The 15,826-nt window shown below is 47.3% G+C and overlaps 1 protein-coding gene across 1 annotated transcript in view; it reads right to left on the reverse strand.

Moving 5' to 3' along the window:
• Positions 1-700: 700 nt before the first annotated feature.
• Positions 701-15,826, reverse strand: part of SCPEP1 (serine carboxypeptidase 1) — a 32,603-nt gene continuing 17,477 nt past the window's right edge. The window contains exons 7-13 of the mRNA XM_030296927.2: positions 10,814-10,851; positions 9,919-10,047; positions 9,235-9,328; positions 8,408-8,521; positions 6,029-6,166; positions 4,932-5,095; positions 701-1,285 (exon numbers count right to left, since the gene is read on the reverse strand). Coding sequence (XP_030152787.1) covers positions 1,223-1,285; positions 4,932-5,095; positions 6,029-6,166; positions 8,408-8,521; positions 9,235-9,328; positions 9,919-10,047; positions 10,814-10,851 — 740 coding nt within the window. The 3' untranslated portion in view covers positions 701-1,222. The remainder of the gene's footprint in view (positions 1,286-4,931; positions 5,096-6,028; positions 6,167-8,407; positions 8,522-9,234; positions 9,329-9,918; positions 10,048-10,813; positions 10,852-15,826) is intronic.

The raw sequence follows: 15,826 nt of genomic DNA on the forward strand, positions 1-15,826 counted from the left end.
CTTCAAAAACAATTTTAGAAGTTTTTAAGTTTTATTTATTTATTATGAGAGAGAGAGAGAGACAGAGAGAGAGAGGGAAAAAGTGAGCATGCATAGGGGAGGGCAGAGACAGAATCCCAAGCAGACTCTGTGCTGTCAGCCCAGAGCCTGACGCGGGGCTCGAACTCACAAACAGTGAGATCATGACTCGAGCCAAAATTAAGAGTTGAATGCTCAACCAACTGAGCCACCCAGGTGCCCCTCATTTTGATTTTAAAGAAAAGCTCCAATTCTTTGACTTCACAGTTATGCTTTTAGGAATTTATTGCAAGAAAATAATGAGGACGTGTATAAAAATATAACTGTCAGGATGAATCACCAGAGCACTGTTTATAGCAGCGACAAAGGAGACATTGCTTACGTGAAACAGTTGTGCATTTGGTACATAAATGATGGTGCATCCACAAAATGGAATGCTTCAGCAGCTATTAAAAATGTTATAGAAAGGGGTGCCTGGATGGCTTAGTCAGTTGAGCATCTGGCTTCGACTCGGGTCATGATCTCGTGGCTCATGAGTTCGAGCCCCGCATCAGGCTCTGTACTAACAGCTCAGAGCCTGGAGCCTGCTTCGGATTCTGTGTCTCCCTCTCTCTCTGCCCCTCCCCCACTCACGCTCTGTCTCTCTCTCTCTCTCCTTCAAAAATAAATAAGCATTAAAAAAAATGTTACAGAAGAAACTTTACTGACATGAAGAGGTGTTTAGGACAAACGGATATGTGAACAAGGCAGTAAAACAACATACGGTAATGATTCCATTCTTGTAAAAAATATACATGCATATATAGCAAAAAAAGACTTCCAAAGACAGACACTAAACTGACAGCCGAACTTATCCCGGGGAAGGGAGTAAAAGGGTGTTTATTTTGTTGTTTACCTGTCTTTCTCTTTTTTTCCCCCATAAACCACATAATTTACTTTTGTAATACAAACATGTTAACTTATTTCAACCTTTCATTTTGATGAAAACAAATCCATTAGAGAAGAAAACAACTTAGGTTTGTTCGGAAGCAGAACTGATTTCCAAGTTGCCACGGAGGCAGCGATTCTGTTCTCTGGAGAAGCGGGCAGGAAACTTCACGCGCACAGGCGAGTGGGTTCAAGGGAGAGCAGTGCCTCCTACAGCTGCAGGGTGCTCGCTTCAGCCCCTGTGCCCCAAGGCCAAGCAACTCACCTCGGGTCCATCCTATTCCTGCTGAGTCACCATCCTCATCATCTTCAGAGCCATGTCTCCTTGGTCAGAAGGAACCTAGAGCCAAACAGGATCCGAGTTAGCCCTCCTGGTTCTGTCCCTGGTTCTGGGGTCAGGGGCGACGTCCTGAGACCCTGCTCCCACGGGAAGTACAGCTCTGGGACAGCAGCCTGAGAGGCCAGCTGCACCTGAGTGCGTCCTGTAAGGGAGGGTCCCGTCTGCGAAATGACCCCTGCACGGGACAAAAGCTTGTCAGATTACAGGGATCTAAAGAAGTCAGCATTTAGGAAAGAACCTTCCACTCCATTTGGGGCTGACCTGTTGATTTTTTTTCCTTTTTCCCCCCTTTTTTAATGTTTTTACTTATTTGAGAGAGAGAGAGAGAGAGAGAGAGAGAGAGAGGAAGGGAGGGAGAGAGAACAAGCGGGGGAGGGGGAGAGAGAGGGAGGCAGAGGATCCAAAGTGAACTCTGCGCTGACAGTAGAGAGCCTGATGTGGGGCTCGAACTCACGAACCGTGAGATCATGACCTGAGCCAAAGTCGGATGCTTAACCAACTGAGCCACCCAGGCACCCCGGTTGGTTTCTTTATAAGACCCATGCTTATGTTACCAGCACCTAGCCTATTCAAGGAAGAGGGAAGGTGCTAGACATTTTAAAGGATGCTCTGTGCAGGAAGGATCTCAGACTGGAAATGGAGTACAAAATAGCCAAGAGGGAAGCTAGTAGGAAATCTGTCAACAGATAACAAACAAACAAGATGCTTTGTTTTGGGGTGGCACCCCATTTTTGTATTGTTACATTCAACTTTCTTTCAGTTCTCCCTTAGATTTTTCAAGTAATTCCTTTATAAACCTCCTACCCACACACCATCAAAAAAGGGGAGGGGCGGAGGCCTCAGTTTCTCCTCCACAATGATCGGGGTCGAGTTGATGGCACCGAGTTCTGTAACTCCATGGCTCCCTGATTCTCTGTGGCACACTGCTGTCCCCGACCCTCTCTCCCAGCCCGGTCCCCAGGAAGCACAGGCACAGTGGGGTATAGCAGAATGACATTTCATCAACTAAAGGGGAAGTGGTTGGGGAGAACTTAATAACAGTTTCCAAGAACTATTTTAAGCCTGCCCCAACTGATCTCTTGTTCCCTAGGTGACAAACCAGAGGAAACGGGCCTGAACTCCAACACACCACTGACAGCACGCAGCCCGTCCCTTCCTGTTTCCCCTCCCACCTGCCTATGCGGCCTACAGTCACAGCTCTGTGTCCTAAGACATCCTACCGGCTTTCTCCTAGTTGATATTGAGGGGACTCAGCATACTCAAAGCCCTAACAAAAATGCCATCCTAACCCCAAGTCCTGCGGCCTTGTTCATGGTCCCTTCAGATCAAGGGTCTTCAAAGGGCAGGCTCTACTTCCTTCCGGTTTCTGGAGGAAAACGGCTCATCCACCTGCTCCGTCCTTTCCGTTGCACTGAGATCGCTTGCCACGACGACTATGGATACCAGGGAGGGAGCCCACACGTCACTCCTTTACCTGAGTTCGTGGCGGCTTGCGGCACCACTGGCCCCTCTACTTGGCGGATGCCCGAGTCCCCGGCCTCTCTCCTACTTTCCCGGCTGCCCCTTCTCAAGTCTCAATTTGTATGTCCTTCTTTTGCCTCCTGCCTCTTACACCCTGGTGCTCCCAGGGCCCTGTCCCAGGCCTTTTTCATATTCCACTCCCAAATCTCTCTCCCACAACAAAAATTGGCCTCCAGGTCATAGAAACACAGCATATATATTCAGTTGTCTTATGGGCGTCCCACTTGGCTGTTCTACAGGCAGTTACCATTCTCCTGTATCAAATTCCTCACTTCTCTCCCTTCTGGATCACTATGAAAACATCTTAATGTTTATAGATTTTTGAGAGAGTGAGAGACAGACAGACCGTGAGTGGGGGAGGGACACAGAGAGAAGGAGACACAGAATCTGAAGCAGGCTCCAGGCTCAGAGCTGTCAGCACAGAGCCCGACATGGGGTGCGAACTCACGGACCACAAGATCATGACCTGAGCCCAAGTCGGATGCTTAACCGACAGCCACCCAGGCGCCCCTATAAAAGCATCTTTGATTGGCTCGGCTCTTTGCCCCAGTCTTGTCCCAGGCCGTTTGCTGCTAGAATGTTATTTCTTAGACAAATCTGGTACTTTCACTCCTTTGCTTTAGGGCCCTCAACAGCCCGACTGTTGCTTTCAGGACAGGGAGATACCTAACTCGGTATCTCTCCCCAGTGCCTGCGGCCTCGATGGTCTGAAGGTTCCTCTGGACCTGCACATCCTGTTCTCCTTGCTCCTACACCTCCTCTCTGCCTAGCTGATAGCCCTGAGGAGTGGTTCGTGGAGGGGGCACTTAGGTCCCTGCCAAAATCTCTCTCATCACCTCCCCAGCCATCCAAATAAACATACTGTGTATGTTTAATGTACAAACTATGTGCTTCATGTACAAACCGAGCTTAAAGACCAGTTTCCCAGGCCTGCTTTTTTTTTAAGTTTATTTATTTATTTTGACAGAGATAGAGAGAGTGGGGGAGGGACAGAGAGAGAAGGAGAGAGAGAATCCCAAGCAGGCTCCGAACTGTTAGCGCAGAGCCTGATGCAAGGCTCATCCCACGAACCGTGAGATCGTGACCTGAACCGAAACCACGAGTCAGACGCTTAACCAACTGAGCCACCCAGGCGCTCCCCTAGACCCACTTTCTAAGCAGACTACTGCCCCCCAGCTCATTCTCTATGGAGTGTGTCCTAAGCACAAGTGAGCCAAGTGGGCAGGGCAGGCCAGAGGGCACCTTACCATCCCTCCCAACGAATCTTCTCCAGGAAACCACCATCCTGGGAAGAAGAGAAACCCTGTATTTAAGTAGCCAAACCAAAGCATAACCCACAGGGCGCCTTCTCCTCTGGTACCTACATAGGTATCTGTTCGTGCACAGGCATGCACACGTGTGTGTATACAGTGGATTTATCCCTTCATAATCTCCCCCGGCCCACGGAAAGCCACTCAGTCAACATACAATCTAAGGGGAAATAGTGTGTTCGCTCAGAAATGCAGGAGCGAAGCGGCCTCGTCTTTGCACAGAAAGCCTCTTCCAAACTGAAATTCTGGAGCTACCGCTGCTCGAAAACACTGCCCCCTACCTTGTACCACGCACTGGGACTCCGCTTTCCAGAGCACTGAACTTTGGGTTTTGCTCCCTGAAAATGTCAGGGAAAGACAACTTCTCCCTTCTTCCCCCAGGACGAACGAAAAGGAAAGTCACACTAAATTCATTTAAACTAAGGAATAAAGGATAGAGAGCCTAGCTTAACGCTCTCAGAAGGATTTGCTTTTTTAAATGAGAATTTCCAGGGTCGCCTGCCTGGCTTCGTTGGTAGAGCGTACGACTCTTGACCTCAGGGTTGGGAGTTCGAGCCCCACCTTGGATGTAGAGGTTACTTAAAAAATGTTTTAAATCTTAAAAATAATAATACATAAATAAATGAGAATTTCTAGACTCAAAGGAATGAAGCACTAATAGCAAAAATTAACTAGAGACTTCAAAATACTCCCAAGCCCAAAGCACTTCTTCTAAGGCTGAAACAGGCAGTGCACCCACGCATAATCAACTGCCCGTGGCTTTGTTCTCAGAACAGCTGAGAGCCCACAACAAAGGCTGCCGGACTCTCTCTCACCATGTGCCCAGCTCTGAGAATCCAGTAGAAAGCCAGGTTCTTGTAGGACTTGACAAAAGCAGACGTTTCAGAAGATTGAGGGTCGCTGTACAGGGCCTTCCACTTCAGCTGATTGAATTTGGGCAGTTCGGCCCACTTCAATTTCCGCATCCAGGCCTCCTGACCTGGTGGGAGGGACAAAGAAGGGTCTGGCATCAACAGTTGGGTGGGGTAGAAACAAAAATCCAGGGCCCATAATTTCACATTTCCCAAACTGTAATGTGCATAAGGCTCATCCCGAGATTCGTTACAATGCAGATTCTGAGTCAGTGGGGCTGGGTGAGGCCTGAGACTGCATTTCTAGCAAACCCCCAGTGATACCCAAGACAACGGGGAGGCACTTAGAAGCTCTGAGGTCCGGCTACGTTCGCCCCTGACTCTCCCATCACTGTATGCTCTGAAGGAAGGAAACTGGGGACCTGTGCAGGTGGCAGGACTCTCCGGAGGACTGAGAAGTCTGAGGGTCAGTAGATACTAATGTGGCTCACCCGAGCAGCTCATGGAAGAAACGCAGAACCTTTTCAAAGTGTCCTTAGTGCCCTTGGTGTACAAGTGGCAGAAATATTCAATCCTGCCGACCTTGTGAAGGCATCACGCTTGTCAGACTGCGTGCCTCGATTTGCCTGCCGGTTCTGAGAACTTCACCTGGTCTTACTTCAGCCAGAAACACACAGGACCCATTTCCCCTAGGTTTACAGTCAGTAGGGTTTAGTTTCAATTCGGCTTGCAGGGAGTACCACCTACTGTGACGGGGCACGGAGATGGGGTTTTCCCTCGGTTCCACGGTGCATTTATCCCATGACCAGGAGAATATCTCCTTTTCTTTCATCATATGTAAGGGCCTCAAAAATCTGCCAGGCCCAGGCTTCTCTAAGGGGCCACAGCTCTGTCCTCTTTAAAGAAGTCAAGGTCAGGGCACATGGGCATAACAGGAAGTGGCCTTCCTCCTGGCATTTCTACATCACCAGCCTCAAGACCGACACGTCCGAGGCTGGCTCCCTTCCAGCTCAACCCATGGAACTAACTGCCTCCACGTGCCCCACGGACTGTGTTCCTACCCATGGTGTCCACGATGAGATCGAGCTGTCCGTTATACACGGTCACATTGACCCCGGCTTCCAGCAACTCATCCACAATGCTGATGACCGGCTTCATGAAGTCCCCCTCCATGTTCTGGAAGACACTGGCAGACTGGCCTGCACGTGGGGAAGCAGAAAGAGGGAACAGCTTGCAACCTGCCAGAACAAGAGGCACCTTTCAGTCCGGAGCATCCTGGGCTCCGGCACCCACAAGGCACCACCGCGTTCCACGTAACAGAGGCTGAAAACACAAATGCTTCACCAGCCGGCCCAGAAACCCCCGCCGTGAGCCAGTCACCTAAAATGAAGCCTGTCGGGCAAATGTGCTCTGTTCACTCCAGTGCACGTGCTGACAGCTGACATCATTTTTCAGGAGGAACTGAAACCCAGAGAGGGCTTCATGCCCGAGCAAACAGGGAGCTTCAGAAAACGCCGTCCTCTCAAGGAACAAACTCTGCTTTTGGGCAAGTGATAGTTCTCCTCCGTTGCTGAGTAACACTGGGGCCAAGTTCTAAGTTCTGAACAAGTGGGGCCAAATCAGACCTAAACCAATGCCGAGCGAGCCCTCAGTAAGGCTGCAAGGAGGACCAGCCCCTGGCAAGAGAACAGGTGGTCGGTGCCACAGTGCGACCGGATTCCTGACCGTCGTCACCATAACATCGAATGCAAAAGTAATGAAGACAGCTGCTACTAATTTTTATTTGCTAGTCGCTGCTTTCAGCAAGCACTTTACAAACAACAACCCACTTCCTCTTCATCAGCCCTAGGAGATGAGGAGTCTTAACCTAGCGCAGGAGTTCATGAACACGAGGCTCAGAGACATGCTCAGGGGGAAACAGCTAGTCAGTGGCAGACTGGGCTCAGGCCTGGCTGACTCCAAAGCATGTGGGCTTAACTGCAAACCAGAGCTCAAGACCCTGGGTGTGGGTACTTCCAGAGAGTTTGTCCTTTCCAGACCATACACAGAATCAGCTGGAGCCAAAAAGGAGTTTTTTCTATCAGTCAACGTCCGCAAAAATGTCGTCCCCTTGCCCGTCCAGCTGCATGGGCAGGGAGTGAGAGTCACTGTAGCTAGAGAAGCTGGATGGAAAACGCTGTCATCACAAAGATAAACTGAAGGGGCTGAGCTGGAAAGGTGCTCTTGCAGGCTCGACCTTTAAGCTGGCCTCCTGTGATGGCTCACACCTCTATTCTCAGTCCTCAACGGCTCCCCGTGCTTGTACTTCCCCATGCTCTGACACCAGATTCTTATTATTTGATCTAATTAACTCGCCCCTTGGTGCCTGGGTGGCTCAGTCAGGTACACATCTGACTTTGGCTCAGGTCGTGATCTCACGGTTTGTGAGTTCGAGCCCCGCCTTGGGCTCTGTGCTGACAGCTCAGAGCCTGGAGCCTGCTTCCGATTCTGTGTCTCCCTGTCTCTCTGCCCCATGTCCCTACCCCACTCGTGCTGTCTCTCTCTCTCAAAAATGAATAAATGTTAAAAATAATGTACTCGCCCCCTCATTTCTAGAAAACTCTAAGGGGTGAGCCAGAAATGAAAACACCAGGGCTACGATGAATCCTCTAACTTTAGGTTGGGAGGGTGGCCCACGTCCCCGGAGGAAGCAAGGGCCAGGGTCGAGTCTTAGCGGCTCAGCAGCCATCAAGGAGCTGCTAGAAAGACATAGCCCTGGGGTAACTCAGACATAAAGGAAACCCTCTTCAGCTTGAGTGTTTCTCCTCCAGGAATCTGGGAGTCCCGCTCGCTCACGGCCTCCCTATAGGACCGAGCGGGAACTTATCCAAGTTTCCTACCTGGTCCTGATCTCTGAGAACCCCAGATATTTCCCCCAGAGATGGCCCCCAGAACAGAAGGTGGTAGACCCCAGACCACATCCAGCGTCAGGACCCAGGGAGGCCTGCCAGGGAGGTGGTCAAAACCTGCCCCAAAGACCTTGGTCTGGAAGTCATACCCACAACCAACTGTGGCTTTGGGCATGGCTTTTTTTTTTTTATCTCAATTTTGTTTATTACGGGAAACTTCAAACTGATACAAAAGTAAAACCAGTGGGAAGATTCTCAGGTGCGCACAATCTGGCTTATCAATCCACAATCTGGTTTATCAGTTATCAACACCTAACCCATCATTTCATTCCTTCCCCCATCTCCCCACTTCCCTCTTATTCTCAACCAATTTTGGCGCATTATTTACTGTCTCTCTATTTTTTTGCTCATCTATAAAACATGGATAGTAAAGCTGTTCTGCTTCAACATGTCAACCCATCAACAAAACCCATTCTTCAAATTAAGATGTCTGAATTCACCTCTATTGCCCCCCAACCCTACCAACGGCACTTAATTAGGTCACGCAAGTACCTCCCCAGGAGCAATCCTCAGGAATAATTTTGAGCTTCTTCCTGATGGGACCGTTCATGAGCTGACTTAAGGTATCCTGTTGTAGGTGTCTCACGTGGCGTTGGTAAAGATGAACTAAAACAAACTGGTACACGGTGAGTTCAAAGGACTGGAAATAAGACCAAGACGATGTCTTTCCCAAGCTGCTGGGACACTGTGTCTAAGAGGAAGGCTTTCAGCTGGAAAATGAAAAGTGTCGCCTTAATTCACCCCAGATGGAGGAAGAAGGCCAGAAACACGTTGAAAGTGGAGATGCTTTATTAACTTTGCTGCATTTTATGTACTTTGGGGCCATTGAGTTTCTCCAGCACGGCCAATGGAAATCGGCTAAGAAGTGGAATCAAGGGGTTCCTGCAGCCTTTATAGGCCTCTCCCGGAGGGAGGATGCCAGGTATGGGCATCCAGTGAAGCTGGGTCAGCTGAAAGACAACTCGATCCAGCCTTCAGGGGGACTGATGTTGTAATCTGATGGGCAGAAGTTGGGTTCCAAGACACTACGCTAAGTGAAAGAACCCAGGTGCAAGAGACCACCCACTGCATGGTTCCCTTTAAATGAAGTGCCCCAGGAAGGCATATGTGGAGACGTAGATTAGTGGATGGTGGTAGAACCGGATGGTGGTTATGACAGTGCAGCCCGGTGGACGCACTAAAACCACTGAATCATACACTTCACATGGGTGCAATTTACGGTATGTAAATTATGTCAAAAAAGCTAAAAAAAAAAAAAATTGATTTCCTCTTGTACAGAGACAGACAGACAGGGTCTAGCAACTTCCAGGTCCACTTACCTAGGTGGCTCTGGGTGAACTCCAGGCTCGACTCCATCGCAGCCATGGGAGCGCTTTTAGTTAAGATGTTATAGAAGTTCACCCCATCCGTGTTCTGAAACAGAGAATTATATGCGGCTGTTTGTTTCATTTGTCCATGATCGAGGCTGCAAAACAGAAAGACAACTGGCTCTCCATCTTATCCAAGGACAGCTTTAACTTTGTAAATGTGCTTGGATCGGAGCAGCGGCTCCGAGGGCTGAGACCAGCTGTCAGCCGAGTCTCCTGGGGGTAGTGAGCGGCTCATCCGAGGGGAGCTCAGTTGCTGGAGAAAACAAGGGCCCGTGTGTTAGCTTATAGGGAGAACAGAGCTGCGGAGGGCCCTACACACTCAAGTCCTCAGCCCGGCATCCTTCCCTTCTGGGATGCTGCGATGCTTGGCAAGGATCCAAACGTTCACGTTGGCAAGACACATCGCTTCTTACACAGTCCATACGCTCAGCCAAGGACGAGCAGGTCTTGCAGGCCTGGGTGGCTTTCTGACCTCCTCACTGCTCAGACTCATCAGCTTTATCTCTTAGCATGCGATCACTTTCAGATTCGTGGGGAGTCTCGGGATAAGACCCGAATCCCAACGACACCAACCAGGAGCCCTTCCTCCATGGGAACAAGGCAAGTGGGCTGCCTCCAAGGGTGTCCCGTTACCTGTTCAATGAGCATTTCCGCTTTCCCCCACAGCTGGGTGGCCTCTACATAGTGCTCCTTATTCACGGCATCCAGGACTTGCTCTGCAACCTGAGACACCTCTGCCAGACCTTGGTCATCAAGAAGAGACTAGAACGCAAACCGAGAACGAAAAGGCCCATGTTGCTCAGAGACACAAACCTGGCATCACGTACAGCTAGGGATGGCCGACAGACTGGGAGGGAGAAAGGGGACTACATATGAAAGTGAATTGTTGGGTCGCCTGGGTGGCTCAGTTGGTTAAGCATCCGACTTCAACTCAGGTCATGATCTCATGGTCCGTGAGTTTGAGACCCGTGTCAGGCTCTCTGCTGTCAGCTCAGAGCCTGGCTCAGATTCTGCATCTCCCTCTGTCTCCGCCCCTCCCCTGCTCACACTCTGTCTCTCTCTCTCTCTCTAAAAAATAAATAAACATTAACAACAACAAAAAAAGTGTATTGTTTTAAGTCACGTAGTCATTGATGAAAAAAATACAGCAAAATGTTGAGTCTAGATGGTGGGTGCTTGGGTGTTCACAGTGATCTTTCCACTTTTCTGCATATTTGAAAATGTTTGTAATAAAAAGATATATTTTATTACAAATTTATTACAAATTATAATAAAATATATATTAAAAATCTATAAAATTTTTTATAATAAAAAAATTAAAAGTTGGGGGGATTTTTAAAAAAACTGTGTTTCTGGTACCTGGAAAAATGGGTAACTATGCTGATGTTTCTTTAAAATTTGCCCCCAAGGAGCAGTGTCAACCTCACAGGCAAACTCAGCTAGCCTGTTCTTCCTGGAGACAGAGCCAGAAGAGGCCAGCTGGGCTGCTGACCAGGGTGGGTGCAGGGTTGGGGATGCATCTACTCACCACGCTGTACAGGTAAGGTCCCCAGGAGAGCACCGAATCTAAAGGAAACCACATATGTACAAAGTAAGTTTGTCGTGGCTCTGTCCTCCCAAAGAAAAACCGTACTAGCTTCCCTCCCAAAGCAGAGACAGATGCAAGAAACCTGGTGGCTTTGGGTCTCAAGGCTCCGTGCAGGGCTGATGTCTCAGGAGTTGGGAGGTGGGATGATGTGGAAGCCTTTCTGTTGACTCAGGACTAATGACATGTTAATTTGACCTGATACTGGCCCAGCAAGTGAGTGATAGCCAGCGATGGCATCCCTACAGGTAGGCTGTGTGTGTGTGTGTGTGTGTGTGTGTGTGTGTGTGCGCGCGCGCGCGCATGTATGCAGGTTCCTCTCTGCTAGACCTCTAGGCATGTTGACAGCTTAAAATATGTCCCCCACCCTCACATTTCTTCTCTGTATTTGCTCCTCCAGTTTGGGGACACTAGCTTCTGCCAAGAAGCTAGTTAAGGAAGAAGACTAAGGATTTTGTAATTCAATGTCTATGACTATACTGCCAACCAATTCTTTTCTATTCCACAAACATATTGAGAATTTACTAAGGGTCTAAAGCCAGCAAGGAGTTTTAAAAGATACTGAGCCTGGGTGGCTCAGTCGGTTGAGCATCTGACTCCTGATTTCAGCTCAGGTCATCATCCTAGGGTCATGGGATCCAGCCCCACATCAGGCGCTGTGCTGACCACGGAGCCTCTCTCTCTCTCTCTCTTCCTTGCTCACACACACTCTCTCTCTAAAATAAAAAAAGCTGGCACAAAAAAGAGACACTCATATCAATGGAACAGAATAGAGAACCCAGAAATGGACCCACAAACGTATGGCCAACTAATGTTTGACAAAGTAGGAAAGAATATCCAATGGAATAAAGACAGTCTCTTCAGCAAACGGTGCTGGGAAAACTGGACAGCAACATGCAGAAGAATGAACCTGGACCACTTTCTTACACCATTCACAAAAATAAACTCAAAATGGATGAAAGACCTCAATATAAGACAGGAAGCCATCAAAATCCTCGAGGAGAAAGCAGGCAAAAACCTCTTTGACCTCAGCTGCAGCATCTCCTTACTCCACACGTCTACAGAGGCAAGGGAAACAAAAGCAAAAATGAACTATTGGGACCTCATCAAAATAAAAAGCTTCTGCACAGTGAAGGAAACGATCAGCAAAACTAAAAGGCAACCAATGGAATGGGAGAAGATATTTGCAAATGACATATCAGATAAAGGGTTAGTGTCTAAAATCTAGAGAACTTATTAAAGTCAACACCCAAAAAATAATTAATCCAGTGAAGAAATGGGCAAAAGACATGAATAGACACTTCTCCAAAGAAGACATCCAGATGGCCAACTGACACATGAAAAAATGCTCCACATCACTCATCATCAGAGAAATACAAATTAAAATCACAATGAGATACCACCCCACACCTGTCAGAATGGCTAAAATTAACAACTCAGGCAACAACAGAGGTTGGCGAGGATGCGGAGAAAGAGGATCTCTTTTGTACTGCTGGTGGGAATGAAAACTGGCGCAGCCACTCTGGAAAACAGTATAGAGGTTCCTCAAAAAACTAAAAATAGAACTACCCTATGACCCAGCAACTGCACTACTAGGTATTTATCCAAGGGATACAGGTGTGCTGTTTCGAAGGGGCACATGCACCCCAATGCTTATAGTAGCACTAGCGACAATAGCAAAAATATAGAAAGAGCCCATATGTCCATCGACTGATGAATGGATAAAGAAAATGTGGTGTATGTATATGTGTGTGTATATTATATGTGTGTCTATATATGGACACACATATAATATACACACACATATACATACATATATACGTATACAATGAAGTATTACTTGGCAAACCAAAAGAATGAAATCTTGCCATTTGCAACTACATGGAAGGAACTGGAGGGTATTATGCTAAGCGAAATATCATATGACTTCACTCATATGAGGAATTTAAGATGCAAAACAGATGAACGTAAGGGAAGGGAAACAAAAATAATACAAAAACAGGGAGAGGGACAAAACATAAGAGACTCTTAAATATAGAAAACAAACAGAGGGTTGCTGGAAGGGTTGCAGAAGGGGGATGGGCTAAATGGGTAAGGGGCTTAAGGAATCTACTCCTGAAATCATTGTTGCACCATATGCTAACTAACTTGGATGTAAACAATAAATTTAAAATAAAATAATAAAATAAAATAAAATAAAATAAAAGGGTGCCTGGATGGCTCAGTCATTAAGCATCTGACTTCGGCTCAGGTCATGATCTCACAGTTGGTGAGTTTGAGCCCCACGTCGGATGTGCACGAGCCCCGCTTTGGGAGAGCTCCAGACCCGCTTTGGGTAAAAACATGGGCCCCAGGTGAGCCCCGCTTCTCTCTCTGCCCCTCACTCATTTGCCCCCCGCAAAAGAAAAGTAAATAAATAAAATAAAATAAAATAATTAAAAAACAACAACAAATGAGTAAAACAACGCCTGCCCTCAAAGAGAACAGTTGGGCTTAGTTTGGATGATTCCTAATTCCCAGATCTATAGGTAAGGCTTGTACCACTGACATGTGCCAACAAAGTACCAAGGACTACAACTTGCACATTTGAATGTGTCATTCCTTTGCTTAAGAACCTTCAATAGTTCCTAAGGCTAAGCATCTCAAAGTATGCTTCAAGTAACCCCAGTTCTGCAGGATTTTACTCTAGGTATTAGAGAAGAAAAAGTGGTTCTTCAGTTAAGTATCTTTAAGGCTATGCAAAACAGAAAAAAAATTTTTTTTTTCCCTGCAGGACTTCTCAGAGTTTCTAACATGCCTATGAAACCTTGAAGAGGTGGAGTCAGTATTTAGCACCTCCAAAACTTATTTGACTCTGGAGCCCTCCGTGTGGCACCTCACGGTGATACCTCATAGGACTCGTATCCTTCAGAGCACACCCTGGGAAACGCAGGCACACCAGGCCCTCCGGGACCTAGCCGTCATCCACCTCCCCTGCTTAACTATCAAGCGTGTGCCTTAAGTTTCCTCACATACAGAATTGTCTGCAATTCTCCAATGTGTCCCATTCCCTGCTTGATCTAGTCCAGGGACTGACAAAATTTTTCTGTAAAGGAACAACCAGTAAACATTTTTTTGCTCTGCAGGCCAGGTGACCTCTGTTGCAACTACTCCACTCTGTTGTGGCATCCTCCGAGCAGCCACAGACAGTATGTCAATCAATGGGCGTGACCGTGTCCCAATAAAAAACTTATGGGTGGCAGGACAGACTCAACTTGTAGGCTGTAGTTTGCCAACCTCTGATGTCCAACAGGACTTTCTGCAATGATGGAAATATTCCGTATCTATGTGGTCCCAAACAAGTCAATAGCCACGTGTGGCGACTGGAACACTTGAAATGTAGATGGTGCAACTGAAAGATTAAAATTTTTATTGTATTTTAATTAATTTAAATTTAGTTGCATACGGCTATGGCTACCATCTTGAACTGTGTAGATCTTGAGAAAGACACAGAACACGTCTGTGCATCTTTCCTAAAACTTTGCACCTACTACCTAGCAAAGAGTTCATAACTGTTCATGCAAATTAACAGTATTTTTCTCTCAAAAAAGGAGTAACGTCTGGGGCACCTGGATGGCTCACTCAGCTAACTGTCTGACTCTTAATTTCGGCTCAGGTCATAATCTCAGGGTTCGTGAGATTGAGCCCCTGTGTCCAGCTCTGCACTGACAGTGCAGAACTTGCTTGGGATTCTGTTTTCCTCTCTCTCTCTCCAAATAAATAAATAAACATTGTTTAAAAAAAAAAGGAGTACTTCTGGGATGGAAGGGTGGAACTTAAGTGGATCTGAAAGTCTGAAAGGAGGGATCTGGGCAGGAAGGTTTCTTCCTTCCTTCCTTCCTTCCCTCCCTCCCTCCTTTCTTTCTTTCTTTACTTTTTTCTTTCTTTCTTATTTTGAGAGAGAGAGAAAGAACCAGTGGGGAAGGGGTAGAGAGAGAGGGAGACAGAGGATCCAAAGCGGGCTCTGTGCTGAGTACAGAGAGCTCGATGCTAGGCTCGAGCTCACAAACTGTGAGATCATGACCTGAGCCTAAGTCAGACACTTAACCGACTAAGCTACCCAGGAGTCCCTGGCAAGAAGATTTCTAAGGGGAAGCTGGTCACAGCAAGGTGAAAAAAGGTAGATTTTGGATAGGATGAATAGCACTTGCGAAGCCATGAGACTAAACTTCCTGGTCTTGTGTAAATAGGTGAGTGCATAGATTCTGGAGCCTGCTGCCTAGAGGTGAATACTGACTTCAGCTGTGTGACTTTACGAAAATTGCTTAACCTCTCTGAATCTCAGTTTCATCATCTCCAAAACTGTGATAATAACAGCATCCATCCATGGAGCTGTCATACGTGTTTGCATAACACATTCAAGTGTTGAGCGCTGTTAGGAAAATGATGAGACCGCAGAAAGCAGCGTGTGATTCTAAGTGAGATGGTGAGCTTCATGTCTCTGATCAAGGCTTCTGCAGTGTCATGATGTCCTACAAGGTCCACCCAGGAAGGAAAAACAAATAGCAGCCCTTCTCCTGATGCTAACCCAAGAGCTCCATTTCAGTCCTAGGTAATGCCAAGAATAAAGGCAAAAAATACCATTCCAAGTAGTATCAGAATATCTCGAATCCATTAGGGACACAGCTCTGTGAAAAACCACATCCTTACCTTTCAGGGAAAAAAATATTACTTTTCATAAATTACTATTTTTTTTTAATGTTTATTTATTTATTTGGAGAGACAGAGCACGAGCGGAGGATGGACAGAGAGCGAGGGAGACACAGAATCTGAAGCAGGCTCCAGGCTCTGAGCTGTCAGCACAGAGCCTGATATGGGTCTGGAGCCCGTGAACCATGAGACCATGAACCGAGCCGAAGTTGGACGCTTAACTGACTGAGCCACCCAGGTCCCCATACAAATTACTATTTTTAAAAA

Source organism: Lynx canadensis, chromosome E1 (genome assembly GCF_007474595.2).
Source record: "Lynx canadensis isolate LIC74 chromosome E1, mLynCan4.pri.v2, whole genome shotgun sequence".
NCBI classification, from domain to species: domain Eukaryota; kingdom Metazoa; phylum Chordata; class Mammalia; order Carnivora; family Felidae; genus Lynx; species Lynx canadensis.